The 20,880-nt window shown below is 52.4% G+C and overlaps 1 protein-coding gene across 3 annotated transcripts in view; it reads right to left on the minus strand.

The window, feature by feature from the left end:
- LOC102576795 (Fc receptor-like protein 4) overlaps positions 1-20,880 on the minus strand; it is a 38,384-nt gene that overhangs the window by 12,456 nt on the left and 5,048 nt on the right. Inside the window, exon 1 of one of the 3 annotated variants that reach the window (XM_019482802.2) lies at positions 4-3,787. The exons of the other annotated variants lie outside the window; for them this stretch is intronic. Within the exon in view, the coding sequence (XP_019338347.1) occupies positions 4-30 (27 nt within the window). The 5' untranslated portion in view covers positions 31-3,787. Of the gene's footprint in view, positions 1-3; positions 3,788-20,880 lie in introns of those variants that run through there. 3 annotated transcript variants of the gene reach the window in all.

The following is a 20,880-nucleotide window of genomic DNA, read 5'->3' on the forward strand; positions in this document are numbered from 1 at the left end:
TACCTTCACCTCCAGCATCCACGTTGGCATCACCACTGATCACAGAGGCAAAGTGCCCGCTTAGCTTTTGTGTCTTCTCTACATCGTCTTTCACCTCACCCCATCCTCAGTGCATCACAGTCCCATTTCTTCCTGTTGTTCGTGCAGCAGAAGAGTCTTATGCTCTTTGCTGTCATTTCCTTTGCAAAGTCTGTCTTTGCTGAACCTGTGTCATCTTTTATTGTGGTTCACAGCACCCCATCTCCAGGACACACCTTTCTTTGCTGACAAGCCCTTCTGGCCATTCCCTGTCAGCTCTGGTTCCTCCTAGCACCCTCCTCGCAGAGCTACTGGCCCACCGAGGTCAGGAGCTCTTTGCTACAGGGAGGCATCTGAAGCCCCCATGCAATCCGCACCTGCTAAGAGCGCCCATGACAGATAAACCTTGTAACTTCAGTATTACATCAGCGTAGCTCAAAGCCACTGCTGTCAAGCTGAGGCAAGGACTGATCATTGCTTTTGGGAAGCACCAGACATAATGAGAAGTAACAGCTGCAGCAACTGGATGCTGCATCTTTTGGTAGGAAATGTAACCATGTACAATCAGCTACAATCCCACTGGATAAACAGTTTGTGAAAGAGCTGGTAAAGAAATTGAGCTGGGAGTGCGGCAGTTCCAGAGCAGCTGCTCGCTGCACATAAAAGAGCCGAGCACGGGACCGCATGTGGTGGAGATGGGAGCAAGAGGCATCTCCTCTAAGAGAGAGCAGGGAGAGGGCTGCAGAGTCGGAGAGCTTCGAGAGCTTGGTCCAGCATGTTAGAGAAAGTTGGACGAAGAAAGGAAGCAGGGAGTCAACTGAGGATTTCCCGGAGAAGAAATAGAGGTGCGAGAAAGGGAGACGCTGAGAGAAGCAGAGGTGGGGCAGATGGTCCAGAGAAAAAAAGAAAAGAACAAGAGAGTAAGCAATGAAAAAGAAACATGCTGGGAGTTCTTAGTTTTGATTTTTATATCATTGACATTATTGACTATTCTTAAAGAGGTTTTTGACTGGAAAAACTAGGAAGAACTTGGGAAAAACAAATAAATAAATAAAAAGAAAAAAAGAAAAAGAAAACTGAAAGTAAAAGCTTTGGGACAATTCAAGAAATGGTTCAAAAGTGCATTTGATTATGTTGTATATCAATAAAGAAGAAATAGCATCAAAGGTGTTGACAAAAGAAAGGAATTAAAAAAAAAAAAGGAAGACTTTTATAAAAATAGTTATGTGTGTACAAGAACCTGAAAGATAATAAAAAGAATAGTTCAGCTACATACGACTGTGGTTTGAGTAAGATTCTTAATCTGCGAGTTGGGCAAGAAAGGCATCAGATAGGTTAGCCACCGCTGGAAATTGTGAGAGATTGCCAGTGACCTACTGTGGAAATAATACCTCTTGACTAATACCATCAAAACTAATAAAGACGTGGCAGACAAGAGTCGGAACTGACGCAAGAGGCGATAGGCAAGGCAGTCAGCGAAAACATCACAGAAGTGTTCTCTCTTACTAAAATATGGAAATGTTCATCATGTTTAGGTAGTGTAAGAGCGATGCTGTAGCTGCGGCGGTCCAGAAATTATGTGAAGGGCCTGTATAGTTGGAATATTAGACAAGGGACCTGATGAAGAATGTCTTGCATTCAAAAGCTTGTCTAACTCTAACACAACTGCAATATATACTTGGTCCAATAAAAGATACCACCCTAAGAAGTCCTGGCCTCTTACATCATGTTTAGTTCGTATAAGCCTCTGCAGGAAAATGAGATAAAAAGGGAAGTCTAGAGTGCTTTGGGAGTCATCAAAACTAATGAACTAAACATTCACAGACAATTAAGCAGTACCTCATGGGGCTTCCCCAGAGGTCAGAGGAGCTGTACTTTATAGACTAATGATTTACTGTTTAACTGCTTGAATCAAGTGTTTTCTAGGAAATGAGGAAGTTCATCCTGTTCTCTTAACTCCCCCCTCCCCCACTTTATATCTTGGACTTGGAAGGGATGAGGAGCAGCTGTGACACCACAAGCATTTACCCCTTGTTTGGGATACAAATTCCAGATCATTTTAGCATCTTTGCCTGAAAGATGTTCTAGGCGACCTCCACACTCAGGTCCCAGAGAGGCTCCGTCCAGACAGCCTCACTGTCTGAGGTCTGTCCTTTCAAAATGGAGAACTGCTCCTGTCAAAACGTTTTAGTTTCAACCAGATCAATTCATGGTCTCTCTCCTCAAAGCTATTTTCTATTACTGCCTCTTCCATATGACCTCACCTACCACCATATCCAAGTCCCAAACAGCATCGCCTCTTGTTGGTTCAATGACTGAAGAAGAAATCTATCGATTCTCACACCTGGGGATCCCTCCGTCCTACCAACATTAGCAGCATTTTCTCCCCACTCAACATCTAACAGGTCCAAATCACCCATGACAATACAGTTCCCAGCAGCTCTTCTCTCTCTCTAACAACTTCGCAGAATCCCTGTCTGGATCCTACCGCAGCGTCTGCCCCTGGCTGCAGCCCTGCCCCAGGGAGTCATGCTTGCTGCCCTTCCCCAAAGCAGCGCTGCATCACCTACCCTCTCCTCACTCCTTAAAGCCCATGTCCCATCCCTGAACAGCCTCTGCCCATCAGCGCTGTGCTCCAGGCAGGGTGGCTGTTTCACCAGGTACTTACCCAGCATGAGCCGCACTGCATTTCCTCCTGCCTTGGGCACTGAGCTGCTGCCTGATGATTGTCTGCTGGAGAGCTCAGTCACCTTTACATAGCTGCTGCTCTGGGCAAGAGGAAGGAAATGGCTTTTGCCTTCACACTGGGGTTTCATCCTATCCACCCACTGCTAAGGCAGCACCTTTGTCTTGACGCAGGGCGTTGAGACAAGCAGGGAGATCAGAGGCCTTGCTCAGTGCTGCCTCACAGCCAGCTAGGGCAGGGCATCTGCATCCTCAGCCAAGTGCACTGACAGGGACACAAGAGCATCTCTAGTACTCAAGGCTAGAGGAGCTCTGATCCCAACCTAGAGCTTCCCCTGGATACAGGAAAAGGGACCTCAAGTTAACCAGGCTGGAACCAGCAGCCCTGAGCCGAGCTGGTGAGAAGATCTCACTGCATTTATTTTCCCAGATGAGGATTTGGTGCAAGTTTCGCTGCTGTCTCTGCAGGCTCCAGCATTCAGCTGCCCACCCTGGATAAGATCTCACAGGAGCCACTTCTCTTCTCCCAACAACCCTAGTGCTCCTCCCACCCATGCTGCCCAGCTCATCTGCCCCTCGCTCTACAGCTGTAACCACACTAGGCTTCATCCAGCCAGATCCTGCTTCTGTCCACAGCACAGAACCAGTTAACTCTGGGCATCAGGGTGAGGTACTCTTGATTTATACCAGCAGGAGCAAGTGGGAATTGGACTCTGTTCACTTGAACCTGATGAGAAAACCAGCAAGAGGCAGGTAAAAGTGTGGATGGGAAACACATGGGCCATGACACCTGTCAGTGTTTGTCTCTAATCAAGGGATGGGCAATTATTTGGGCCTTCAGGCCACATAGGCAATTTTGGGGAGCTGTTGCAGGCCAGTTAGCAACGCCCTCACCCTGCAACAGCTCACCAAACCCACAGCCTGTGGACCCTGCGGCTTCTCAATGCTACTGCCACCACAGTAGCCCAATAGCTGCTGAGCACAAAGCCCCAGCCCCGGCCCTGGGCTGCCTCACACCCACTCAGGACTCATCCTGGCTGGAGTGGACCAGCTCCAGCCAAATGCAACTGCAAGTGGACAGCTGGACCCAAGCTCTCAGTCCCATCCGTGACCCCAGCCCACCCCCACGCCACTCCAGACCTGCCCCAGCTGGGGTGCACACAGCCCCTGGCTAGCCCTGGGCATATTCCACACTGGCTGTCAAAGTCACCCCCATGGACCATATTTTGCTCCCCCCCACCTGTGCTCTAATCTCAGTGCCCCAGCAATGGCTGAACAGATTGCTGGGCCTGTAACAGTGATTCCCAGCTGATCTATAGTAGGGTGCTCCATGCAGGGGCCCGGGCTCAGCACTAACAAAGGCTGTGGAACTACTGGAGTCTGCTTGTTTGCATGCAGACATTGTGCCTGTCAGCGCCCAGCGCTGCCAGTGTTGTGCTATCAGCAACCAAGGCTGAGTAGCTCTCTACTCTTTCAAGGCTTCTTCTCCAGGCCCCACAGGACACGTCTACATGTGTGCTTTAATATGCATAATTAGCCTGTTTTAATATGCATTAAAGCATCACTAAACCCCCCCTGCTATTTAGTTAATGTGCATTAAAATAGACTAATGCGCATTAAGCATCACTTAAAACTGTGCTGTTTAGTTAATACGCATTAAGACAAGCTAATGCGCATTTTCCTAGTACCTCGCAATGGAGGTACTAGATTTAATGCACATTAATGAAAGTGCATTAATACACGTGTGGATGTGCCATCAGTGTCTATCCCAAAGTATCATACATGTCTGGCCTTGTGAGAATGTGAACTGCTGAACATGAATGGCTGCTATGCAAACAGAGGGATGCCCTGTGGGGCAGAGAGGAGCTGCAGGTGTGGAGGGAGGGGGCCCATGTTGCTCTACAACAGAGGTGGGCAACTATTTTGGGTGAAGGGCCGCTTAATGAGTTTTGGCAAGCCATCGAGGGCCACATTACAGGTAGCCAGGGGCAGATATATATTAATTTTCTAAAGTTTTAGGGGCCCCGCGGACTGGATAGAATGGCCTGGTGGGCCACATTTGGCCTGCGGGCTGCATTTTTCCCACCCCTGCTGTACAAGCACCTGCCCAGCTCTGATAGGAACTTACAGGTGATGAACACATCTCCTTCCCCCGCCCTCCGTCAACTGTGGTTGTGGGCAGTGCAGGGTTTGTGCCTGAGTGTGAAACTATATCCAGCCACCAGCCTGGTGCCATGAGTCACTCACTCAGACATTCAAACAGTTTCCCATCCCTTCCTGCTCCTCAGCACCACCCCAGCTATAACATGATCTCGCCCCAGCTGTAGGGGCAGGCCCTAGAGCAGGACCCGATTGGGGACCCAGCTCAGCCAGAGCAGGGTGTAGGCCTGTGTGGTCTCTCCTTGCTCCACAGTGGCCATGGAGCATCTCTTTCCCTTCTTGGCCAGCTCAGGGGGCATCAGAAAATCCTTTCAGGAGGCTCTGCAGGTGCCCTGACTCCTCCAGCTCCTGCCCAAGAGCCTAAAGGAGAGACCTCCTGGCTTTACTCAACAAGGCACCATGCTCCATCCTGATGGTCCCCACCAGCAGGAACCATGCCCCTCAGTGTTCCCAGGGGCTCTGAGCTGCTTGTGCTTTTGTTCAAGCACCCGCGTGCCTGCTGGACCAAGCACAGAGCAGGGAGGAACAACAGGACATGGACTGGTCTGGGAGGATGTAGTTGCAGGTTTGCCTATGCTCTGCTCTGGGGATTCCCAGGCTTCTGGGTTTTGCTGGAGGCTTTGTGCATCTGGGAGGGGATTCCACACACCCCTCCCTTCTTGCTACTACCTAACAAGGTTTTTTTTAAGCCTTAATCAGAGGCATTGGGTGCTGGCTACAGCAAGGGCTGGGGCTTTTGATTTAACTCAGGAGGTTCATGGCTAGAGGGTTTTGCACCTGTTGTCATGGGGTCAGGGTCATTGTCACAGGGAACTTAGGTGCCTGCTCCTAGAAGAGCAGAAACTGCCTGGAGAGAGCCCAAAGAGCCAGACAGGAGCCCAGGTGCAGGTTGCCATGGCAGCTAGCTAATGAGGAAATTAGCCTGCACCTGTACCTGGTCAGCTGGCTGGAAGGGGCAGGGCCCTGTGCCCCTATAAACCCCAGGACAGGGACTAGGAGTCAGTTCTCTGCTGGCAGCCAAGGGAGAACGAGCCCTCCTAGAGCAAGAGAAGAGAAGAGAAGAGGCCTGACTAAGTTCTGCTCTGGGTAATGGAAAGGGGCCGAGCACACCCTATTTAGCTTGTGTTACGTTATAGCCCAGGGGCTTATGTTTTGTTTGCCGTTTTAGAAGACTGGTGGTTTGGGTGAGGCTATTTGGGGAAGGAGGAGGCCTCATTGGGGGCCCACAGCTGCGTGGGAACCCCAGCGCCAGAGAGGGTGTGGCGTTTGCGGGGCACAGACCCCCCCCCCCCCCGGTGCCAGAGAGGGTGCAGCACTTTGCGAGGCACAGACCCTAGCGCCGGTGGGGTCGCAGAGACAGGGCTGTGGAGAGCCTAATGAGGACAAGGGGCCGAATCCTAATGAGACCTAGGCAAGACAACGTCAGTACTGTCTGCGAGGCTTGGGGCATGGTTAGAGGGGCAGTTGGAGCCATGCATATAGCCCATAAGGCTAGGGTGCCCTGAAACACCCATTATTAAACAGGACCCACAAGGGGTCTGGGAACCACGGGGCCAGAGAGTCCATCAATCCATGTCCAAGAGGACTTAAAGGCAGCCTCCCTATTTTTATATTTCCATTAAAGATGTGGCAGGCAAGAACTAAGGGTGCCCAGAAGGCCAAATTGGCATGGTCGAGGGGGCCTTAGGAGAACATGGCCACCTTTGAGGACCCCATCCCGTGAGAGTCATTTTACCCCATTGTCAGATTGGTGCAGGCTGTAGAGGTTTTTTGCCTTCCTTTGTAGCAGGGTGTGTGGCCTATACGTGGGATGTCTTGAGCGTATATTAACAACCTCTTACAGAAGCAGAATATTGTCTTCCATTGTTCCTCTGGTTTACTTGTGGCAGGTTCAGGTGTTGGATCTTGTGTCAGGGTTGACTGTAGATTTACTAAGAGGCTAGATTGTGGATTAGTATAGGATGGTTTGGTTAGAGATGATCCTGCCTCAGCCAGGTGACCGGACTAAGTGAACTCTGGAAGTCCCGTCCAGCCCTGCTTCCTGCACTCATTCTCGGAGCCTGCATCTGAAATGTCACAGGAAGGTTGCCCAGACTCCTCTGATCCCCCAGACTGCAATCTCATGTTGCTTATGCATGTGGGCTCTAATGAGACAGTCAAGGGTCACATCGTGCAGATCAAAACTGACTACATGACTCTGGACACAAGGGTGAAGGGGAGACAGGTGGTGTCCCAGGTGTTCTTATTGTGTATCCTTCCAGTCAAGGGAAAAGGAGCAGCTGCATCCTGGAGATGGATGCATGACTGGAGTGGCAGCAGGGCTTTGGCTTCTTCAACCATGGGGCTGTATTCCAGGAAGATGGACTGCTAGGAAGAATGGGGTCTGCCGCATGGAAGAGGGAAGAGTGTCTTCTTCATGTACAGGTTTGCTAAGCTCATGTTTTCAGCTAGGTTCCCTGGGGGATGGAATCAAAATCCCAGAGGGAAGTTGTACAAGGTATCCACTCTGGGCCGACCTTAATGTGGCCCACACACCTGTTCCTGGGGCAACGGCCCACCTACTTGTCTGCCACGCCTTGTTGATAATTGATTAATCGGTGTTAATTAGCAGGAAGCTGCCCCTGTACTGCCCTGCTGCTAGGAGGCGCTATCTGCGGCTCCGTTTCCTCCCCTACACCGCAGTCCACACCTCGCCGATGGAATAGTTGTTGACTCAGGTCTATCACTATCTGGCCCCTTCCTGTTCTCTCTGGACCTTCCTTCCTTAGATGCACTCCCTCCGGCGCTAGGGCTCTCCCCGGCCCTATCTCACTCTGCGCCCTCTTCTCTGGGGCCTTATCTACAATGCTGCCCCCTCTCCGGGGCCTTCTCTGTGATGATACACCCTGTCCCGGGCTTCCCACGCCTGCACTGGGGCTTCCCAATAATGCTGCCCCCTATCCGGGGTTCACCGTGCCCACACCTGGGCTTCTCAATAATGAATGCAGCCCTCTCCTGGGACTCTCCATGCCCACACTGGGGCTCCTTAATAATGCTGCCCCCTATCTGGGCTCGCCGTGCCCACACTGGGGCTTCTCCATAAGGCTGCCCCTTCTCTGGGGTTCTCTGTGCCCACACTGGGGCTCCTTAATAATGCTGCCCCCTCTCTGGGGCTCACCGTGCCTGCACTGGGGCTTCTCAACAGTGCCCCCTCTCTGGGGATTGCCACGCCTGCACTAGGGCTTCTCAAATGCTCCTCTCTGGGGCTGGGGTCTATGTACCATGCACGCTGCGCCCTTACTGGCGCTGGGGTCCCCACGCTATTGTGGGTTCCCTATGAGGCCTCCTCCAACCCCTAATAGCTTCACCCAAACCACCGGTTTTGTAACAACAACAAAACACAAGCCTGGGCTGTAACATAAATTGAAGCCGCCTGGCTAAAACATCAGAACACCCCTTCCCTCAGCAGTGTCAAACGCTGCTCCTGTAGTCAGGCCTCGCCCTTCTTCCCTGAGAGAGTTCCTTCTCCTTGGGCCGCTGGCAGGGAACTGCCTCTGGCTACAGCCCCTAGGGTTTATAAGGGAGCCAGGCCCTGCCCCTTCTGATCAGCTGACTTTCCCTGGTTGCCCCAGCAACCCACAGCTGGGCTTATTTCCTGCTAGGGCTTCCTCCCCAGCAGTTTTCCCCTCTTTTGGGAGCAGGGCACCTCAGTGCTCTGTGACAGAAGTAAAGAGCCAGAAGAGATGGATAAAAACTTAGTCTGGGGAAGCCATAATGGAAACCTTATCAACAGTCTCAAGGAGAGGATAGAGTCGGTTAGGCACTTGAAATGCATATACACCAATATGAGAAACATGGGGAACAAACAGGAAGAAGTGGGGGTCCTAGTACACTCTCACAATGATGCTGTAATTGGGATTGTGGAGATGTGAGAGTTCACGTGAGTGGAGCACAGTCAGAGATGGGTATAGCTTGTTCACAAAGGACAGGCAGGGGGAAAAAGTGATGTCCGCATGTTCCTCTAGTGTGTTATGTATAACTTTTTGATTTAGATGATAGAGAGGCCAACAAGGTGGGGAAAAGGTCTTCTTGCCTCAGTGCTTAGAAACAGGGAGAAGTGGTTGAGAGTGTGAAGGTGGAAGGTAACTTGGGTGACAGTGACCACAAAATGATAGCATTTGTGATCCTAAGGGAAGGGCAGAGGGAAACCAGCGGAATAACGACCAAGGACTGCAGAAAAGCGAACTTGATTAACCATGGGGACCTGGTGGACAGGGTCCCTTGGGGGGCAAGTGGGAGGGGAGAGGCATTCAGGAGAGCTGCCTGCACAGAGACTTCCTTAAGGGTGCAGGAGCAAGTCACTCTGATGCGACAGAAGACTGGGAAGTGTCGCAGGAGGCCAGCCTGGCTAGACAGCAGTATCTTCACGGGGCCAAAAGTCAAAGAGGAATCCTATAAAAGAGGAGACTTGGTCACAGTGATAGGAAAGAGCTGGGCCAAGGGGAATCGCAGACCATTATGAGAGAGGTGTTTGAGCTCTGGGGGCCAAGCCATGGGGCTGGCAGCACTGCAGGTCTTCCCTGAGACCAAGGATCACTAGGAAAGCTGGTTCTTGGACATCCTCTGGCTCCTGCCTTCCCTCACACAGCTGTGCCTCCTCCCACATGGCTGCCAGGTTAGGGGGGCTGCAATGGGCTGCCCTCTGTACAGATGGCTACCACCGCCCAGCGGAGCCCATGGAGCTGAAGCCAGGCTGCCCACAGGGAAGATGAAGCCCTGCCCCCAGTCACCATGAGGCAGGCAGGGCCAGGAGGCCGTGGCAGCAGGGAGATGGGGTGGGAGGAAGCTGTGAGGACTTGGGGCCGGGGCTGCAGGAGTTGGGGGCTCAGCCGACCTCGTTCTGCTCTTTAGCAGTGGCTGGAGATGGGCAGTGGATTTCAGACCCCGTGTCCGCAGTGCAGATGCCCCTGCATGCTCCTGCACTTCACCTTTGTACCAGGACTCTGGACAACGCCCCGTGCAGACAAGACCCGAGGCAGGAGAGCCTGGGGAAGGGGAGTGTGAAGGAGCTGGGGATACGAGGCAGCGCCAGAAGCAGAGCTGGGAGGAGACCCCTGGGCTCCCTGCGGGCAGCTCAGTGCTCCTCGCCCTGGGTTCCCGGCTGTTGGGGGAATGGGGTCTCACCCTGCCCTACCATCAAGCACAGGACATTTCCCCACCTCTGCAGGACGCAGGCAGCAGAAACACCCGCCAGGCTCAGGGCACCCGGCCATCGCTGTGGGGGAAGCTGCAGCCTGAGGATGGGGCTGAGGGCCGTGCACAGTGCTGGGAGGGGACGGGCAGTCTGAAGGATGGGCTGCTGCTTGCCTTCCTGCTGCCCACTTGTGTCCTGAGGCCTGGCAGCAAGTCCCTTTCCTGAGAGCCGGGGCCCTGCCTGTGCCCGTGCGGAGAGGTTACGGCAGCCCTTGCCCTGGGATCTCTCCTCCGCCCCTTGGGCTCAGCTTGGGAGTTGCTGTCATGGCAGGGATCAGGTGGCAAGGAGGAATGGGGGCCTTCAGCACACCCAGCCATGGGGCAGCCTGGACATGGTACAGAGCAAACATGGGCAGGCTCCTGCATGCCGGGGCTGGGGGCACAGACCTGTGAGCCATGGGAGGGTGCAACAGGGTGGTCTGTCCCCTTAGGAAGGGGCAGCCAGGCCTATTGAGTGACTACAGGTGAGGGGTGGCTGCTGCTAAAGGAGTGGCTCATGGGGAGCTTGAGAAGAGCAGCAGGGCTGGGAGTGAAGGAAGTGGTGGGCTGAGCTGCTTGGTGCAGGAGGGCCCGGGCTGCTGTGCTGGGGCCAGAGCCACAGCCTCCCACGTAACCACAGAACCGGCCAGTATCCGCTCCGGTAAGATGTTGCATAGCAACCGACCTAGCTCCTTAAAGCTGAACAAAGTACCTGCAAGATCTGTCCAGGCAGAAACTTTGCAAGAATGGTGACAAGAAGACGTTCATAAAGAGAGAAAAAGTGTGATAAGAAAAGTCTGTCTGGATGAGGGGCTTGTGCCATCAGGGCTTAGAGATAAGCCCAAGAGCAAAACCTCAGTGATGCAAATAACCTGCAAACAAGTAATAGCAGCCGCAATCATCATGGGGGAAAGTAATGAAGATGCAAGTGCCAAAAGACATAAAAGAAATTGGGTGGGTGGACTACTAGACTGCTGCACTACTAGATGGCACCTGCATGGCCCAGCCAGACCCTGGACTGTCTGATCAACAGGGTAGGGAGCAAGAACTTGTGAGTTCATTAGTGCATTTCTAGGTGTGAGGCATGTGCTGTCTGCTGACTGAACCTATGTGGGTAGAGTGGAAAGTCCTGTCTCTTGAGCGTTCTTTATCTCAACACCCCCCTGGGTCTCCAGTCCAAGATTTTAAAACAACAACATATCTTGCGGGGCAGGGCAGGGGAGCGGCGAGCAGGTCTGAGCACAAGACACCATACCAGGGATGATGCGAGAGGGGAAGAGTTCTGTAGCCAGGGTCTGGGGAGCCACCAACCCTGCCCCACTCCTTCCTTCAGTGCCAGGGTCTCAGTCTGCCCCCCTCAGTGTAACCTATGTGCCCTCTCTCCCCATAGACTTATCTGCAGGCAGCTGGGGGGGGCTGCTCTCCACTGCTGCCTGGCTGTATTGCTGGTCATGTGCATGTGCACATACTTACCACCATGATCAATGAGATTTCATGATCAATGAGACACCATGAGATAATGCGATTAAAAATGGCACTGTGTAGCAGAGGGTTGCACCCTGGTCTGTACGTGGACAGGACTCCCTATGACAGCCTCATAGTTAGCTTTCCACTGGCCAGGTTCTAGTGGGAGGATCGCGGCTACACACTGACTTTATGGAAATGGGAGACTCCTCCCTAGTTTGTTTCTGTGGCCATATGGCCAAAGGCAAGCAAAATTCGAGGGCATCTGAACCCCAAGCTCCCAGGCTTGGGCCTGCACGTAGGTTGCCCACCAAAGGATTTGGAAGCATCTGAAGCCCCAGGTGGGGGTGGATGATGTTTGCTGGTAGTAATGACTCACAGATCTGGAATTGATATGGCTGATTTGACTTGAAACACAAAAAAAATTTCTAAAAACTAAACCAAAAACCACATGCTTGGCACCCCCTGAATCCTGCACTCCCAGCCCCCTGCAGCCCCTTGGCTGGCAGCGTTGCAGCCTGCTTCACAGAGAAACCCACCGTTTCCCATGTTTTTCTGGAGCAAATGGAAAATCTGGATCCCTGTATGATACTGGGATGATAGTTGACTGTGCAGAGGCAACAAATGCTGTCCTGGAGTCATTCAACCTGGGACTGGGATTTGATGTTTACATTTCGGGACTGTCCCACCTAATTAAGGACGGGTGGTCGCTCTAACAGCGCTCCCAGCCATCCACTGAAAACCTTCCAACCCAGGGCAGGGCCTGCAGGGTCCTCAGTGTGCAGGGTCTGGGTAGTGTCCCTTTAGAAAGGCTGGGAGCCCTTAAGTGGTGCTCACTATATATGAGTGTAAACCCAGCTGGTACAGGCATCCCGGGGTGTGTTTCCTCCTTGGTGAAGGGGCTTGTGGCTGAGATGCAGGCATCTTTGGCCCAAAGTCCATCCAAGAGCTTGTGACAGGTGCTGGCAGGGCCCAACCCCTCCCTCTCCCCCTTCAGGCTCCATGGACAGAGCAAGAGACCCGCCTGTGCAGAGAAACCACCTCACGCACCGGGGACTTGGGCTCAGGCATGGAGCTGCAGGGTCAGGCCTGAGCAGGGCCAGCCCAGGGGGTGCACAGTGTCCTGGGGGTGAAGGCAGGGCACCCTGAGAGTGGGAAGAGGAATGCCTGCAGGGCTGCGAGTGTGACCTGGGCAGGATAGAGCATCCTGGGCCCAAAGCTGGGAGCAGAAGGCTGGGGTGTGGGAAGTTCAGGCTAGGAGCAGCTGCCCCATGTGCCCTGGGGTGCTGTGGCCATGGAGAATGCCCCCTTCCCCAGCCTGTGGGTGAGCTTCACCTTCACATGCCCCCTTGGGGGAGGCCGTGGCTAAGCTGCTGCTGATGGGACTCGTAGCCATGCAGGTGATGGGCGAATCATCTCTATGCCAGTGCTGCACAAGCAGGGATTCCCCGGGTGAGACAGCAGTCCAGGGGTAGGTGATGCCAGGTTCCCCAGCTCAGCAGGTGAATGTCACACTGCAGGTGCCGTCTGCGGCTGTGGCCAGGTGGGTGCAGATCTCTGGCTCTGGTAGGTGTGTTGGGGCATTCAGGAGTGAAAGGATGAGCTTGACATCTGGATACTGAATCAAACACAGCATTCAACAGCTGAGCCTTCTCCACGTCATCCATGATTACTGCAGCTTCCCCTCCCCGTTCAGTAAAGAACCAGTGCTTTCCTTGTTGCACCTCTTACAGCTAACATACTTGGAGATGCTTTCTGCTGCCTTTTCTGTCACTGCCTTGGGTTCTGCCTTGGCCTGCCTGGCTTTGTCCCCATGTGCTTATGATGTCCCCTTATACCCATCTGTAGTAAAATGCCCAACATCCCTTCTTTTGTGAGACTCCCTTGAAGCTTTCATGTTTCTCATAGGTTTGGGAGAGCTGCCCAGGTAGGAAGGATTTTCAGCGAGTCTATGATGCCGTGGGCAGCACCACAGGATGAAAGCAAAGTTGTGCCTCTGTTTAAAGGGTTGTAACAAACCCCTGCAGTGTCACTACAGCCACCTCTTCCTGCTGTCCCCAAGGTTTTCTGGGATTTGCAATCTAGCAGCAAGGCTCTGCAGGGTTTCTCATCATCACTTCTTCCTGCTTCCCAGTGCCTCTGGGATTTGTACTCCATGGGGTTGCTCCCCTTCTGTTACACACTCATATCACATTTTCAGTGCACACAATGTGTTACGTTACACAATGCATACACTATAGGGTGGAGGAAACAGTGACTTGAGCAGAAAGAGGCACCTTAGCATGACAGCAGAATTGTGCAAGACCTTAGAAAACATTTGGAAGGCAGGATAATGAAAGGCCTGGGGGTAAGTGCTAAACGGGATTAAATGTAGCCTGGGTTTACTAGAGGGAGACTACCACACACACTCCCCATCTCTCTCTCATGGAGACCTGGATTCCTGGAGTGATTACAGAGGCCAGGCTGAAGGAGGTGAAAGGGTGAAAATTACAACCCACTCATGTTGAATCTGGGCCTAGGTCTTCTGGGACTGGTTCTGTATCACAACCCTTGGGACTGAGTCCAGGGGGACTTGGGCTTGGACAAGGACTATCAGGTGTCTGAGCCAGATGAGCTGCAGGCACAGCCCCCAACCTGGTTGTCCAAACACTACCATGGGACAAGGGAGTCAAGAAGGTAATGACTACACCAACAGCATCCTCAAGAGGTAGTCTGGAAATCCTCAGGATCATTTTCCTCACGGCTGCCTTCACTGTCACCTGCAGATATGGGTGGATCTAGGATTTCGAAGGTGGCCTGTCCTGCCTTTCACTGGGAAGGTAACTGGTCTGGCATTTCCTGGGGGCTCCCACACCACTAGGAGCCCCACCAGCCCACCCTTCCCCAGGAGGGTGCAGCTTCATGTCATGCCCAGGACCACAGGAGCCTCCACCTCCCCAGAGCCCCTTCCCTTACCTCCAGGTCTCCAAGCAGGAGCACAGTCGGCTGATATTGCTGCCTCCCTTGCTAGCAGCCAGCTGCCCTCTTTATATATCTGGCCTGTGTTTGAAAATGGCCACCTGCCTGCTCCAGTCCTAAAAGTGGCAGGCATCAAAGGTGCACTGCCACAGGTGGGTGAAGGGAATGTATGACCTTCTCCTAAGCAAATTGGAGAAATGTGGGATGGGAAAAATTACTACAAGGTGGATAGGCAACTGGCTCGATAACTGCAAGCAAAGATTATAAATCGGTCCATGTCAGAAGGGCAGGAGGTTTCAAGTGGAATCCCAAAGGGGTCTGTCCTGGGCCAAGTGCTGTTCAACATGGTTATTAATGATTTGGATGCTGGCATAGAAAGCTTCTTGAGCAGGTTTCTGGATGATACAAAAAAAACAACCTGGGATGGATTGTGAACATGTTGGAGGATGGGAAGCTAGTTCAGAAGGATCTCAACAGATTGGAAAGCTGGGCTAAACCTAACTGGATGAAGATCAATGCTGACAAATGTAAGGTGCTGCCCCTTGGGAAGAATAATCAGAAATACAGATTAAAAATTGGGGACACCTGGCTAAATGGCAGTGCTGTGGTGAAGGATCTGGGAGTCTTGATAGAGCACAGACTCAGCATGAGTCTGCAGTGTGATGCAGCTGCACAAAAGGCAAAAATGGGTTTGGGATTCTGGAACGGGGTGATGGGGCCGTCCTTTAAGGGAGGGTGCAGAAAGCTGGGCCTGCTGCGTGGGGCAGACAGCTGAGCAAAGGACAGATGCTGGAAAGCAAGTAGCTCAGAGGCAACAGGCCTACAACCTACCACTGGGAGTGAATCCAGGCAGCCAGGGAGTAAAAGCTGCAAGCAGCTGGACTGGCTGCAGCAAAGGAGGCAAGGCTGTTCATTAGGTAAAAGAAATGAGTGGCCTGAAGGCAGTGGTGCTTTGGGACATAGAAGCCCCTCACCTAAGCGAAGGCAGGCAGCCTAGCCCTGCCCTCCACAAGGAGAGGGCCTCCTGGGGAGCGAAGCTACAGGAAACAGACTCACAGGCACCTGAGCTACTGAGAGGGCTGGAAGGAGACAGTGAAAGGGGCAATACGAGCTTCTATGGGGGAATGACCTAGAGTGGGTGTGAAGTTTAGTTTGCAGCTTGTTGGGCAGGCTGGATGAAAAACAGTGGGGAAGGTTTGGGGGTGCTTTGGGCTGGATCGAGGAAGAAATGTTTCACCCTGTGAAAGGGGTAGAGGACCTCTGGTCAGGCAGTCTCTAGTGAAGTGGAGCTGTCTGTTTGCTGCTTGGCACTTTGGGATGTTCTTGTTCTCCCCATCAAGACGTGAAGCCCCTTCCTCAGGAGCAAACTGGATGCTGCTCCTCCACGCAGGGTGGCAGAACAAGCAGGGAGGTGCAGGACTGCCTGGCCGGGGGTCAGGCTGGGAAGGAACCAGAATCCATCCCCTGCTCTAAAACCCCGGACTGGGCTGGCTTTGGGGGTTCGGAGAGACCAGACCAGGCCTGGTCCAAACAAGCACCGCGTGACAGGTCTTTCTCTGCAAGTCTGTTCACCACATCCGACGCCGTTGGCTGTTGCTTATGAAAGCTGATGGACCAGTGAGTCTCTAAGGGTCTGTCCTGCCCTGCCTTCGCCTGACTTGCTGGTTAACACCTCTCTTCTCAATACCGTGGGAGCCCTCCAGTGGCACTTGCTGTGCAGTGGTTACAGCAGTGGCTCCCAAACTTTCTAGACTCAATCCCCGCTCTGCAAATGCCAGCTCCATCCTGTTTACTTTTTGGTTTCTTTTATTATAGAAAAAAAAACACTAAAGCATTTTTTTTCTGCTGCAAAGAAGTGAGAACAACCACAACAGCATCATGCATTAGTTAGAATCATAGAAAATTAGGGTTGGGACCTCAGGAGGTCATCAAGTGATTAACCCCCTGCACAAAGGAGGACCATCCCCAACTAGATCATCCCAGCCAAGGCTTTGTCTGGCCTGGTCAGACAAACCTCCAAGGATGGAGACTCCACAGCCCCTCTGGGTAACCTGTTCCAATGCTCCTGGTGAGAGAGTTTTTTTTTCCAATATCTAACCTCAACTTCAGTTGCTGAAACTTGAGCCTGTTGCTCCTTGTCCTGTCATCTGCCCCCACTGAGAACAGTCCAGATACATCCTCTTTTGAACCCCCTTTCCGGGAGTTGAAGGCTGCTATTAAATCCCCTCTCAGTCTCCTCTTTTCTAAGCTAAATAAGCCCAGTTCCCTCAGCCTGTCCTTATAAGGACACTCCACTTGATACTGGCTTCCAGCTAGATATCTACCCATTAAACCCAATGCTCCAGCCAGGTTTCTATCCACCTTATAGTCCTTTAATCAAATCCATACTTCCTTAACTTGCCTGTGAGAATGTTGTGGCAGACTGACCATATCAAAAGCCTTGCTAAAATCAGGGTATACCACATCTACTGGTCTCCCTGCATCCACAGAGCCAGTCATCTCATAGAAGGCAATCAAATTGGTCAGGCATGACTTGCCCTTGGTGAATCCATGCTGCTGTTCCTAATCACCTTCTCCAAGTGCTTAGAAATTGAGTCTTTGAGGAGCTGTTCCAAGATTTTTCCAATGACTGAGGTAAGGCTGACAAGTCTGTAGTTCCCTGGATCCTCCTTCTTCCTTTTCTTAAATATGGATACTATATTTGTCCTTTTCCAATCTTCTGGGACCTCTCCTGATCACCAAGAGTTTTCAAAGATGATGGCCAATGGCTCTTCAATCATATTAGCCATGAGCGACTGGTGCCTCCTGAATTTGGGGAGGAACCCACAGAAGCTGCCAAGGGCTGTGGCCCTGTCGGGGGGCACCAGCCTTACTGACAGCATCAGTGTCGGCCGTCGGGGGGGCACTGTCCCTATCAGGGGTGGGCACGTGCACCCCCATGTACCTCCTACCAGTCGCCTCTGATATCAGCCAACTCCCTCAGCACCCTCTGGTGCGTTGCATCCAGCTCCAGGGACTTGTACATGTACAGCTTTTTTTAGTCCCTAACCTGATCTTTCACCACTGTTGGTTGCTCCCCTCCTCCCCAAACTGTGCTGCCCAGTACAGTAGTCTGGGAGCTGCCCTCGCCTGTGAAAACTGAAGTGAAAAAGGCTTTGAGTACTTCAGCCTTTTCCACATCATTTGTCACTAGGTTGCCTCCCTGGTTCAGTAGGTCTGTGCGAAGCTTCGGGTGGTGATTCGATTCGGAGGAGATTCGGCCCGATTCAGTGGCCGAATCTCTGAATCCAAATTGAATCAGGGGACTAATTTAAAGACCCAAATTGATTCAAAGCTCTCCGAATCTTTGGCAAAGATTCGGAGAGCTTTGATGATTCAGGAAGTCCCCGGTGGCTGCAGCTCCCTGCTGGTAAGTACTAGGGGCTGGTAAGTACTAGGGGCAGGGGGTGGGGGCCCCTGCCAGCCCCCCGGACCACCCCCCTGCTCAGGGAGGAAGTGGTACGGGGCAGTGGCAGCTCCAGTGGGGAGCAGGGCTCAGACCTATTCCTGGCTCTGCCACTGACTGTGTGCATGCCCTTGGGGGAGTCCCTTACCCTGTCTGCCTCTTGGTGTCTGCACATCTCCAGGGAGCACAGAGGACAGTGCAGGGCTCAGGGGCAGGCACTAGCCCTAGGAGCTTGGCTTTGAGTTGGGCTATTTTGATCCATCTGGGACTGAAGTGTCTGTAGCTCTCCCTGGCCAGTAACCACTCTGCAGTGGGCTGGGAGGTCCTGGCAGGCCTGCCGTGAGTGTCCCATTGCCACTGGGGCCCTTGTGGAGAGCCAAAGCACTGGGCTACAGAGACTTGGCTCTCAGCTCCCCTCCGTGCCGCAGTCCTGCAGTGGCTGTGCTGTATGTGCCTTCCTCGGTCCAGGCCCCAGGGAAATAGGTGCAACACTGCCCTGCTTTTCAGGGGAGAGCGCTTGGAGCCTGGGGGCAAAGGGGCAGCAGGCAGAGATCCGCAGGGGAGAGAGCAGCCGGAGACCCCTGCGCCCGTGGCCCAGCTTCTCCATATCCTTGATCTCGTCCTCCTGCTCCAGGCGCCTCCTGCTTGCCCGCTGCAGCAGGTAGTTTTGCTCCTCGGCCTTCTTCTTCAGGTTGCTCTAAGAGTTATGTTTGCCAGTCTTTGCCAGAGGGACCTAAAGCAGCTATAATGCATGCCAGGTCTCCAACACCAGGCAAGATGGGGAGGAATAGTATTCTCCTACAGAAAAATCAGAATAAAGAGGGACACTCTCAGCTTACAGGTTATGGCCTCTGGTTCCAGAAGTGTTTAGTGACTTCTGATGTTATTCTTGAGATGCTTATGGGGCCTAAATTTCAGGGAACTGCTCCTCCCTTCTTTCTGTGTCCCACTCCGAGCTTCAAAAACTACTGTTTTGGCAAGTTAAACCACGTATTTCCTCTGGGAGGGACTGTGCGGAAGGACACATAATACATATTTCGTAATATATAAGGATGAAACCATTCTGTTTCTCAGTGTAACAGCTCAATAAAGGCACAAACATGCTTTAAGGATTTTGAACATCCTTGTTCCTAATAACCTGAGAAAACATTAAACCAGAGCACGCAACTGTCGGATTTAGCATGTGCCTTGGCCCCAGACAATTCAAGCAACTTAATTTATGTAACTTAAATCTAAGTATGTGTTTAAGTCACGTGGTCCCTGCAAAATAAATGTGTTTTTCAACCGAGTTAGGTGATCTCAGCACTTGTGCCTATCAGGTAGGTATCTTTTTGTTTCACTGAGGGCTAAGCTACCATGGTTCAGCTTTCATTGAGTGTGGGGTAACAATGTGCACAGAGGCAGCTCCCATGAAGCAGCTGATGCACAGTAAATCCCTGCCCATTTTTCCTCACCAGAGCTAGTCTGCACCCATGCAGTATCAATCCCTTGCTAGTGCCCAAACAGACCCAGCACAACACCTATAGGAAACTTAATTAAAGCTATCCCCATTGACCAACACACTTTTTGGCTCACACAGATGGCCAAGTTACTGAAGTCAATGGGATTTTGCAGGGTCCCCTCTCCTCCGCATGGCTCCAGCCACAGCATTTATGCCTAAGGGGTTTGTAGGAACTTGTTTTTCAGCCCAACTGGATTGACCAAAATCCCTATTCTCTGGGTCTTCTACTGTTACCTTTTTCTCTGAGCCTGATCCTCCTGACACTGGAATCACAGCAGGAAGATTTCAGTGGAAGTAGGACTGGGACCTCTGTATCTAATGCAAGGGCCATGTTCAGCATCTCTTTATTCCACAGTAGATGCATTTACACAAGAGGTTTACTGTGCAGTAGACTAATTAAAATTAGTCCTCATTAAAAAACTAGGCGACTGTGGCATTGATGCCTACACGGTCAGATGGATTGCAAATTGGCTGAAGGGTCATACTCAGAGGGTGGTGGTGGATGGTCATATTCGACCTGGGGGGAAGTGGGCAGCGGAGTCCCCCAGGGCTCAGTCCTTGGGCCCGCATTGTTCAATTTCTTTATCAGCGATTTGGACAACGGGGTGAAAAGCAACCTGTTCAAATTTGCTGATGATACCAAAATTTGGGGTGAGGTGGGCATGCTAGTAGGGAGGGAAAGACTGCAGAAAGACCTGGATAGGTTGCAGGGGTGGGCTAACAAAAACAGGATGCGTTTCAATACGGACAAGTGCAGGGTGCTGCACTTGGGCAGTAGTAACCGGCAGCACACTTATAAGATGGGAAACTCCCTTCTTGAGAGCACGGAGGCAGAAAGGGATCTTGGAGTCATCATTGACTCCAAGGTGAACATGGGCCGACAATGCGAGGTCACGGTCGGCAGGGCCAACCGGACCCTATCGTGCATCCACAGGTGCATCTCAAGTAGGGCCGAGGAGGTGATCCTCCCCCTCTACACGACACTGGTCAGGCCACAGCTGGAGTACTGTGTCCAGTTCTGGGCACCCCGCTTCAACAGGGATGTGGACAACATTGAGAGGGTCCAGAGGAAGGCCACCCACATGATCCGGGGACAGCAGGGCAGACCCTACAATGAGAGGCTACGGGACCTGAACCTGTTCAGCCTTCACAAGAGAAGGCTGAGGGGGGACCTTGCGACCATCTATAAACTCACTAGGGGGGACCAGGAGGGTTTGGGGGAGACCTTGTTTCCCCTAGCGCCCCCCGGGGATAACAAGGAATAACGGCCACAAGTTGTTGGAGAGTAGGTTTAGATTAGACATCCGTAAGAACTACTTCACAGTCAGGGCGGCTGGGATCTGGAACCAACTTCCAAGGGAAGTGGTGCTGGCTCCTACCCTGGGGGTCTTTAAGAAGCGGCTCGATGCCTACCTGGCTGGGGTCACTTGAGCCCAAT

The sequence above is a fragment of the Alligator mississippiensis genome, chromosome 15 (genome assembly GCF_030867095.1).
Source record: "Alligator mississippiensis isolate rAllMis1 chromosome 15, rAllMis1, whole genome shotgun sequence".
NCBI classification, from domain to species: domain Eukaryota; kingdom Metazoa; phylum Chordata; order Crocodylia; family Alligatoridae; genus Alligator; species Alligator mississippiensis.